General features: G+C 25.8%; 1 protein-coding gene across 2 annotated transcripts; it reads left to right on the forward strand.

Annotated features, from left to right (window-relative positions):
• The first annotated feature begins 2,918 nt into the window (after nt 1-2,918).
• On the forward strand, nt 2,919-11,315 carry LOC127289204 (arylsulfatase B-like). 2 transcript variants are annotated; one of them, XM_051317005.1, is made up of 9 exons: nt 2,919-2,976; nt 7,234-7,397; nt 7,537-7,767; nt 7,826-7,981; nt 8,066-8,321; nt 9,074-9,231; nt 9,363-9,498; nt 9,582-10,027; nt 10,100-11,315. In XM_051317005.1, the coding sequence occupies exons 2-9, from the start codon at nt 7,245-7,247 to the stop codon at nt 10,619-10,621; spliced, it is 2,058 nt and encodes a 685-aa protein (XP_051172962.1). In that variant the 5' UTR covers nt 2,919-2,976; nt 7,234-7,244; the 3' UTR covers nt 10,622-11,315. The 2 variants fall into 2 exon arrangements, with proteins under 2 accessions (XP_051172962.1, XP_051172961.1); XM_051317004.1 differs by lacking the exon at nt 2,919-2,976 and adding an exon at nt 6,894-7,106.
• The last annotated feature ends 167 nt before the right edge of the window (nt 11,316-11,482 follow it).

Consider the following 11,482-nt stretch of genomic DNA (forward strand, 5'->3'; position numbering starts at 1 on the left):
TTTTAAAAAGAAAAAATGAAAAATACGCAAATTTTTTTTAAATTACAGATGCACAACTTATCCCTTTAATCTGCTTTAGTTTTCCGCACTTGTGTGAAATTTTAAATTAAAAAGAGATGAATTTACAAAATATTTTTAAAAATATTTTTAAAAATTAAAGAGCTAAAAAAAATATTTTTATGAAACAAAATTCAGAATTTAGTTTTTTTTTGTGATAATTTAGAAGAATTTGAAAATTTAAATACGAATTATTTGTTTCTCATTGTATTTGATATTATTATTTTTTTTTTTTTCTACACGAAATCTGTATTGTCGCGCAGATTGAGCGCCTTTCATTCAATATCCGGTGATTGAAGGTCTATTCTCGATTTTAATGATTGTTTTGCGGCTTCCCAGACCGTCAACTCTTTGAATCAACGGACAAGGTCCTTCCGAGGATTTGCTCGTTAAAAAAAAAAAAAAAAAAAAAAAAAAAATAATGTCACTCGAAACGCCGGAAATTCTTCAACGAATTCAAAAGTCCCATTTATTTTTTAAAATTCTCAATAAAAATTAAATTTAAAGTTCTCAAAAAAAAAAAAATTAGAGTATTAAAAGGTTTTAATAAAAAAAAATTCTGTAAAATTTTTTTTTTTTGCTACAACTAAAATAGAGTATTTTTGGTATCCTGCCTACCAAGTGGTAATTTTTGTGCAGGTATTTATTTTACCGACATATATATATAAATATAATAATAACACTAATTTATGTATATATATAGATGTCGGTAAAATAAATATTTATTTTACCGACGTGTATATAAATATAATAATAACACGCATTTCTATACCTATATAGATATCGGTAAAATAGATATCTGCACAAAATTACCAACTGATGGGAAAGATGACGTCATATTAAAATACTCTATAAGAATTAAAAAAAAATTTAAATCCTTTCTCTCTAAAATATCAACAAAAAAAAAAAATAAAATGAAAAAGAATGTGCAGTCAAAAATAGAAAAATTGTTACATACATATTAGAAAAAAATGAGCAAAAGGATTAATTAATAAAGGATTCTTCTTGCCAGCGTGAATCCCGAGTTAATTAAAACTATATATATATATATTCCCTCCAGAAATAAGATTTGCCATAATTATTTAAATCCAGAAAATCGAGGACACTTTATAAAGAGAAGAATATTAAATTATTTTTATTCTTTTTTCCAAAATCTAAATTATTATTATTACTATTATTATTATTATTATTATTATTATTATTATTATTATTATTATTATTATTATTATTATTATTATTATTATTATTACTATTATTATCATTGTTACTATTATTATTATTATTATAGTTTTTTTTATCATTTTTTTTACTATCGTCGTCGTATTCTTAATAAAAATATTTTGATATTTTTTTTTTGTATATTTAGATTCGAAATAAATTGAAGTGAAATTGATTTCTACGTCGATATATATACAATCGAAAATAATTGTTCCTCGACGAGATAGAGTCAAGTCTCTTCTCTTCTTCTTCTTCATCGTCTTATTCTCTTCTATATTCAACAATTTCAAGAGATATTCGATAACAAGATTAGCCTAATTAAACTTTTCTTCTTAAAAATTCTCAACTCTCTGGCTCTCAATTTTCTCATTCAGAATTTATAACAAAAAAAAAATTCTTACAGTCTTGCTAGTGAAGAAATTTTTTTTTGTTTTTTCCCCCCAACTATTTTTACATAACATTTATAATAATAAAAAAAAAAAAAAAACAATGATCAGTCGAATTCAATAGTTTTTTTTTATTTGTTAAAAAAAACCTCGATCAACGAAGTATAAAAAGACTCCTCTTAAAAATTTCAACTAAATGAAGGCCAAGAATTAAAAAAAAAGTTTAAAAAAATCAAATTTTTAAATTGGCAAAAAAATTGAATTTTTTTTTAAAAATATTTATTGATAATATCACTTCCGGCGCCTTGATATATATTATTACAATTTTCAAGGATTTATCAAATTTCTGTGATTATTGTCTCCTTTAATTTTGTGGTTAAAAATAATTTTATTTTTAAAATAATTATTTTCGCAAAATTATTTTTTTGGTAAATTATTTTTGATATTTTTTTTTTTTGTTTTTTTTTAATTCTCTATTAATTGTTTGTGTTTATTGATTAAATTTGAAAATTAGTCACCTCTCCTTTGTATCTCCGTGATTAATCGGAAAAATTGATATTGATCGAGATCTAGGCAATTGATAAAAGACGCTTCCTTATAAAAAAAAAAGTTTTATTTTTACATTAGGTGGCCTTTTATTTGAATTTTTTCACATTCCAATAAATATCTTGTTTGCTAAATCATATATAATTTTTTCTTAGTTAAATTTTTCTATATAAGAAAAAAAGCCAATTAACAAAAAAATGAATTAAAATTAATTTTTAAATTAAATTTTAACAAATAATTGGATTATTTATTTTTCGTAGAAAATTTGTTATCGATAATAACGAGTTTTTTATTTAAACATGAAACTTTAAGTGATATACATCTTTTTTGCTAAAAAATACTATTTTTATTTATGAGGCTTTTAAGAGATTTTTGAACTGCCTGGGGGAAAAAGTTTGGAATTAAATCTTTTGTTTCTCTATTTTTTGGCCGTTTGCCCGTCTCGTTAAGTGGGTAATTCATATAGTCAATGAAGTTATGAAGTTAACTAATTTTAATTGAAGCTATTTTTAGGACAAAAAATAAGACAGAAAAAAAGATTTTTTTTTTTTTAAACCGGAAATTAGAATTCTCAAGTTATCTTTTATTCTATAGAAATCTGAGAACATGAACTATCCCCCACTTGTGAAAACTTTTTTTTCCTTCGAATCTGTTCAAGTGAGAAAAGCAACTTAAGGTTCTTATCGTGATTCTAAAGTGAAAAGCTAACAGTATCAATTCAGCTCCAGTACAAGAATCTATTGCAAATTTTTATTATTTTTTTTTTTTGGTAAGATTATATTTAATTATTACAAAAAAAAAAAAATTTCCTTATAAATAAATTTTTTATATTTTTTGCAAAAAGGAATTTTAATTATTATACAAGATAATTAAATTTTCTTTCTCAAATTATCTTATGACCCACATTAAATGTTCTAATAAATTTAATTTTAACTTTTGACATTTGAACTTTGAAAAAAATACAATATTACCACGATGTAATTTAAAATTAAAATCATATTCAAGAGAAGTTAATTCCCTTCTCCCAACAACTTTTCTCATGTTTATAAAAATATTTTTTATGTTTTATTAAAAAAAAAAAAATTTATTTTAAAAATCTTTCAAAAAAAAAAAAAAAAAAAAAATGTAATTAAAAACGAGAACAGTGTTAAAGTTTTCTTTTTGGTATAAATAAAAATTCATGAAAATATTAAGCAACTGAAAATGTGCAAAATATTAAAAAATAATCGAGAAATTAAAAGTAAAAAAAATATTTGTTTCTTTAATTTATTTAAAAATAAATTTTCCAAATAAATATAACTAAAAATTTGCATTTAAAAAAAAAAAAAGTGTTGAAAGATTTTGTAATTTTGTAAATGATAAGATAACGTTACACATTTAGATTTACTGCTTTTCTTTACATTGAAATTAATTGAGGAAAAAATTAATGTATTAAATTAATAAATTAAATTACAAATTAAATTAGAAATTAAATTATTAAATTAAATTAATGAATTAAATTACAAATTAAATTAGAAATAAAATTATTAAATGAAATTAATAAATTAAATTAATGAATTAAAATGATTAAATTAAATTAATAAATTGAATTAAAATGATTAAATTAATTAATTGAATATTAAAATTAACAAAATTTGAACAATGAAATTTAAATTTCCCCAACAAGAAAACAAATTTTTTTTTTTTCATAAAAATAGAAATGAAAAATATAAATTTGTCGAATTTAATTCGAAAATGACTTATTTATTAAATGAATAAAAAAAAAATTCTTAAAAAGCGTAAACATTGTCTTTGAAAATTAATACCTTTCTATGTGTATACAAAAAAAAAAATGAGTGGAAAAATGATGAGTAGTAAAAAACGTACAACCCATAATTTTTTGCATGAAGAAATAAGTGTTAAAAGTTGAAGACAGGTGAGATTGGCTATAACAAGAAAGCAATTATTTAAGTCGAGAAGGCGCGTCGACAGCGAGAAAAACCGGAATCGCAAACCACGGAAGAACTTCGGCAATGCGCAACTTTAAAAGATTAATTGGTGTGTGTGGTTTTAATCGGTATTTTCTTCCACAGCCCGATGAATTCACGAAGTTTGGATACATATAAGTATATACAGATATACGATACATACAAATTTTATATATATATATATATATATATATATATATATGTATATACACAAATACATATACATATACAGAAAGTTAATTAAGGTTATTTCACGCCATGAATACAAAAAGTGATTTCTTTATTAATTATCAATAATTAAAATACCTCCTTTATCAATAACTATTTGATACAAAGAGATAGAGGGACTTGTATTTAAATTACGTGTAATTATTCATAAAATTGATTTTAATTGTCTACTTTTAATTCGTTTGAAATAAAATTAAAATATTTTTAAAAATTACATAATTTATTAATATTATGGGTTATGTTTATTTAATTTTTTTAATAATTGTAGTAATTAATTAAATTTGACTGTATTTATCATGATTTTTTTTGAAAGATAATAATAATAATGATAATAATAATGATAATAATAATAATAATAATAATAATAATAATAATAATAATAATAATCTTCTATTTTATTAAGTTAACAAATATCCAAAAGCGACACCGACACCGTGACCTCGACACCGTCCTTGGAAAATCTATTTTCACTTATTTTCAAATAAATCAAAATACTTTGCCATATGCTTTTAAAAAATCTTACATACTTTTTTTTGTAGCATGTTTTTTTCAATTTTAACCCGAAAAAGGGTTATTTTGCATTTTCATCCCAAAAAAGGGTTATTTTGCAATTTTATGCAATTTTTTTTACGAATTTTTGGATATATACCTTTAAAATTACTCTATTTTTAAAATGTTACTTATAAACAATTTTTTATGGTTTTTTTTATTATTTATTGTTGTTTTTTAAATTTTTTGTTAGGAACCTATAATATTGTGCCTAATTTTGGAAGTGTCATTGAAATCAATTGTTTTTAACTTAATAATTTTAACATTTCTTATTTTAAAACGAAACATCTTCTATTATATTAAGTTAACAAATTTCCAAAAGCGACACCGACACCGTGACCTCGACATCGTCCTTGGAAAATCTATTTTCACTTATTTTCAAATAAATCAAAATACTTTGCCATATGCTTTTAGAAAATCTTACATACTTTTTTTTGTAACTTTTTTTTTTAATTTTAACCCAAAAAAGGGTTATTTTGCATTTTCATTCCAAAAAAAGGGTTATTTTGCAATTTTATGCAATTTGCAAAATCTCCATGTGTTTGTGGGGCAATTTACAGCAATATAATATAATATAATATCGCTAGTAATAATAATAATACTAAATTCCAAAATTCGAAACTGACAATTATTGTCAAAATTTGTAATTTGACATATAAAATTTATTTTCGCTGACAAATTGAAATAATATAAAATATACAGCCTTCAAATTATAATCGCAATACTCGATTTGCTTGGAAGCACCTTGGCATTTAAAATAATGGCTTAACGCTCTGTTATATGTGCCTCATCGCTATGTCATTCTCACATATTACACTTTCTATCTATATGGTAAATGTGTAACTTTTAATTCGCAAAAAAAAAAAAAACAAAACAAAAGATTCCGCCTAATTCCCGACGTGTAAGTATTTATAATGCTTAATAGAAAATTAATCGTCTCTGACAAAATATGAGATTCTCGCCCCCCATGTGAAAGTTTTAGGGAAATTAATTTCTTTTCACTGTAAGTGATGTTCCTCTTTGTTTTTTTTGTTTCTACTTTTTATATATTTATTTATCCTGCACTACTCTCAGAAATTAATTTAAATATAATAACATTTAATGAGGGGATTTGAAAATTTTAATTTGAATAAAATAATAATTATTATAATTTATATATAATAATAATAATAATAATAATAATAATAATAATAATATATAATAATATATAATAATTAAGGTTCTTTTTTGTCCAATTTAATAACAATATTATTATTATCATTATTATATTAATCAGCTCTTTTAATCTTGTCACGAGAGCGCGATGCTCGAAATGCAAAACTAAAATTGTGCGTTCAAATCTAATTTTCCTTCGCGCATAATATATATAACAATTGAACGGGTAAACCTGTTTGGAATAAATTATCATTCTCATATATATATACGAATACGATAGGGAAAAAAAATTTTCCTATGGAAATCAAATTGTTTATCGCACTTGTGTGACACACACACCTACACCTACAAACAAAATCGATAAAATTAAATACAATATTATCTCTTGATGAATTTCTCGAAATATGAAATAATAATTAATTTCCTTCTTTTTCAATTAATTCTCAATAAATTCCTCTTTTTAAATTTTGTTTCATTAACTTACGGAGTTAATTCCCCTCGGCTTTAATTTCTGAGCTTTTACCTCACTTTTCTTAGAAATGAAAAAATTTGGAAAAATTGAAGAAATTAAAAAAAAAACTTCCTACTCCTTATTGAATTATTATCATCGAAGTAGTTCTCGTTTCAGTATAAATAAATACAATAAAAAAAAACTCGGTCGTTAAAAGGTCGCTTTTTCTCTATCAACGAGTTAGAATAAGAGATGTTTTCTCCACGCTCTGAATATTTTGGCGTGTTCCTCCTCTCGCTATAGGTGGAAGTTGGAGAAAAAGAAGAAGATCTATTCAAAGAACATATAGAGTGAAGTCGAAGTAATAAAGCTAAAGCATTCAGTCGTTGAATGGTCAGTTTATTTCTCGTCACTCACCCGCGCGCATCAAATAAACGTGAATTCCAAACAATAATTTTTGTAAACCAAAAAAAAAAAAGGATGACCCCCCACCCAAGAAAGAGGAAATGGAATCCTCGATGAAAATAAGAGGACACAATTCCTCGTCAAGTAAGCAAAAATTTTTTCCCATTATTTGAAATTTCAAGAATTTCTAATATTTGGGATGTGAAGAAGTTTGAAATCGAAAAAAAAACGAAATTAGTGTATTATTTTTTTAATTAATTTTTTTCTACAGATTCCTATGAGATGAGAGGTGTAATTTTGTGGCTAGCATTATTGCTAGGTACACATTTTATCGATGCGATACCAAGTAGGATTTCATCTTTTACAACAAATGCAGATGATTGTGATGATAAAAAAAGCAAACCTAACATCATTATTATTTTGGCTGACGATTTGGTAAAATTAAAAATTTTTTAAATTAAAATTAAAAAATTTTAAATTAAAATTTTAAATTGTAAAATTTAATTTTCATGGGAAAACCATTAATTCGTAAAAGATAATCAGTGATTACTAATTCAACACACCTATTCATTAGGGATGGAACGATGTTGGTTTTCACGGATCAAATCAAATATCAACACCGAATATCGATGCTCTCGCGTACAATGGTATAATTTTGAATAATCATTACGTGGCTCCATTATGTACGCCCAGTAGAGCTTCTCTTTTAACTGGAAAATATCCAATTCACATGGGATTACAACATCTTGTTCTTTTTGAACCAGAACCAAGAGGACTTCCGTTGAATGAAAAACTACTACCACAGGTAAAATTTCTAAAAAAGGGTTTCTGTATTTTTTCTTTTTTTAAATATCGATTTTTAGTATTTACAAGAAGGCGGTTACAAGACACACGCAATCGGAAAATGGCACCTGGGATATTATCACGAGAACTATACACCTACATTTCGTGGTTTTGACACACATTTTGGCTACTGGAATGGTTTTCAAGATTATTATTCTCACATTGTTGAATCGACAGTGAGTATTTGGTAAACTAATGGATTTTTTTTTTGCGTAATTCTATTTGAATATAGCTAAAAAATTTGTATCTCCCCCCAATAGAAAGAGGGATATCGAGGATTTGATATGAGAAGAAATATGAGCATCGCTTGGGATACTGCTGGAAAATATTCCACTGATTTATTTACTGATGAAGCAATTCGTCTAATTGATGAACACGATCAACGAGATCCTATGTTTATGTACCTAGCACATTTGGCACCACACACCGGTAATCAGGATAACCCTTTTCAAGCACCCGATGAAGAAATCGCTAAATTCTCCTACATTCAGGATCCCGAGAGAAGAATCTATGCAGGTTTGAATCTAATTCACGATTTTAGTTTACTACTAATTTTCATTAAAATTCTTCAAGTAAAAAATATTTGTGACGCGCTCTAAGGGCAATTTATGTTTAATACAGTTCGTGGAAAATATTTAATAAAAACTAATTTTAAATAATTTAATTAACATAAAAAACTGAACCTTCTTTCGTTAATTTAATTAATTTTTTAAATTATAATAAGCTAATGGTTAAAGAATAAATCTAACCTCAAATCAGTATCTGATCAATCTTGCTTAGTAAAATTTTGGTTTCCAAGTTTGTGTATGAATTCTAGCCTCATACTTTCGTATATCTATTGCATTTCTTTAATACGTGCTCTGGTGATGTTTGTTTTGTTTATCAATAATAGACTCGATATAAAACAAAACTTTTTTTCCCCTACTTCACTTACCTTTGCATTGGAGCTGCTTGCACATCATTATTCTCTGCTGGGCTAAAGTTTCATCCCACATTTACACCATTGGAAATTGTCTTTTTTTTTTGCATTTTACGAAATCTAAAAAACCTGATTGGCTGTCCGCAATCAGACTAATTGTAGAAATCCAAAAAGATTTTTTTTTTTTTGGAAAATGCAAAGAAATGAAAATTTCTGTGTAAATGTATTCTCCTTTTCGTCTCGGCGTCCATCTGAAACAAAACAATAAATAAAATTCAAAATTATTTAAACTTCATTTATTTAAAGTATTAATTTCAAAGAAATTAATTACAAATTGAAAAATTTTTAGCAATGGTTTCAAAATTGGATCAAAGTGTTGGAGATGTTATTGCAGCTTTAAGACGACGTGGAATGCTTGACAACAGTATCATTGTTTTCCTATCGGATAATGGAGCACCAACAATGGGAATTCATAGTAATCGAGGAAGTAATTATCCTCTACGTGGGGTAAGTTTGCTTCTATCATTGCGGTTAACCAAAATGAAAATTTTCTCATAGTCAAATACAATTAATTTCATGACCATCAAAGGAATTATTCCCTCGGATCATTCAATTTCAAATAATTTATTACAATTTAGATAAAAGAAACTCCTTGGGAGGGAGCAGTTCGTGGAGTTGCAGCAATTTGGAGTCCCTTAATCGAAAATCCAAAACGAGTCTCAAATAATCTAATGCACATTGCCGATTGGTTACCGACTTTATATTCAGCTGCAGGTATTAGAAGCTTTCTATTTTTTTAAATTTTCCTTTCAAATAAACAAAATAGCAAAAATTTTATATCAACTTTGCTATAATAGGTTTCGATTCAAGGAACCTAGGGACAATCGACGGAATTGATTTATGGTCGACCATTATCGCGGAGAAGAATAATCCACGATCAGAGATTTTGATAAACATTGATGAGATTGCAAACTACGCGGCGATTCGTCGTGGTGATTTTAAATATGTTATTGGTTCGACGAAAAATGGAGAATTATGGTACGGAGAAACCGGAAGACAAGAGAATCAAGAAACTGAAGGCTGTCTGCCAATCTATAATCCTCAAGAGATATTGATGAGTAAAGCGGGAGTCGCCATTTCCGGTATCATCACTTCTAAACAAATTCAACGAATGCGAATTGTTCGTGAGAATAAATCATCGCCACCAAGCTGGAAATCGAAAATTCAAATTCTCGCACCGTCGGAAATTATCAGACTGAGAGGCGACGCTGAAATTATTTGCAACATTCGAAAAGAAGATGAGGTTTTATTTTATAATTTTCCTTTCAAATTATTATTATTTTTTTAAATATAAATTTCTAAATTTACTTCACAGGTTACTTGTAATCCCATTGAAGCGCCATGTCTCTTTAACATCAAAGAAGATCCATGCGAGAGAATAAATCTCGCCAAATTACGACCTGTAATTCTAAAAACACTAGAGGACGCTTTATTGAAATATAAAGTAACAGCAATGCCGGCGAGTAATTTGGAAAATGATCGCAAGGCAAATCCAATATATTGGAATAACACTTGGACCAATTGGATGGATGATAATCCAATGAATGAATCAACAAAAAAAGTGGTACATGGACAAACAATAATTATTGCAATAATTGCCGTGATATTTGGTCTATTGATAATAGGAATGTTTGTTCTTATGGGTTTAAATTGTGCAAAAAAATCATTTCAAGAAAGTGGTTCATTCTTGGAACGTGATCCCATTCAGGATGATCAAAATAGTGGACCTGGTTCAATTGCTGTGCGAGATGAGAGACGAATTTCTCATTTTTCGAAAGATTTGACAAATTTCAAAGGAATTGATACATTTAAAGATGTGACAAAAAATATCGATTGACAAACAAGAAAGGGGTTCGCAAAAAATCGTATTCTATTTACTAGAATTAAAATTTTTTACATCTCTCATGATAAATGTGATAAACGTTAAATTCCGTTTTCTTTTCTTGTGATTTCTATTTCAAATAAGAGGAAACGGAAAAATTCGAGGAAAATTTGTTTTCTGTAAATCTAGTTTGAAGTATTTTTTTTTCATTAATTTAATTTATTTTAATTTAAATTTTTATTAACTACCTCCTGCGCGAACCTCATCGACTGGCGGTTTCGATCACGACAATATTTCCCTGAATATTGTTGTCGACTCAACAATATTCCGTCAGTAAATTTTGAATTGAAACAGGAAAACGTACTTGGAAATCAAGTATTTTTGTACATTCCAAATAATCAGAAATTTTTAAAAGAAAATAATTAAAGATTATTATTTTCTTTATTTGAAAAAATTCAAAAAGATAAATGGTTCATAGAAATAACAAGCAATTAATTTACATTAGATCTAAAATATAAAAATTTTTATATTTAATCACAAATTTTTTAGAAAAAATTTCAAATTTCGTGTATTAAAAAAAAATCAAATCTATTTTCAAGATTTGATTGTAAGTTGCAAGGGAGATTTTGTGCAATTTGTAAATATAGTTTCTAAGAGCACTTGTATGATGAAAGAAATAAAAAAGTAAAAATAAATGTTTGAAAACAAATATTTGTTTAACCGTTTTATGTATATTTAAATATTAATTATTAAAATTTATTATTTTACTCAAGTAAATAGAACGTTAAAAGCATTATCTTATCATAAGGAAAAAAAATAAAATTTTTGAATTTCTTTTAAAAATGTAAATTCTGCTATCTACGGCATAACATTTTC

Source organism: Leptopilina boulardi, unplaced genomic scaffold (assembly GCF_019393585.1).
Source record: "Leptopilina boulardi isolate dan_hultmark-lab unplaced genomic scaffold, ZJU_Lbou_2.1 LbouV2_40, whole genome shotgun sequence".
In the NCBI taxonomy this organism is placed as follows: Eukaryota; Metazoa; Arthropoda; class Insecta; order Hymenoptera; family Figitidae; genus Leptopilina; species Leptopilina boulardi.

Bases quoted from the DNA above. Each gene is read 5' to 3' on its own strand.
- LOC127289204 (XM_051317004.1), top strand. From the start codon at position 7,064: ATGGAATCCTCGATGAAAATAAGAGGACACAATTCCTCGTCAA. The intron at 9,499-9,581 runs GTATTAGAAGCT...TTGCTATAATAG, and splicing joins GACTTTATATTCAGCTGCAG to GTTTCGATTCAAGGAACCTA. The intron at 10,028-10,099 runs GTTTTATTTTAT...TTTACTTCACAG, and splicing joins ACATTCGAAAAGAAGATGAG to GTTACTTGTAATCCCATTGA.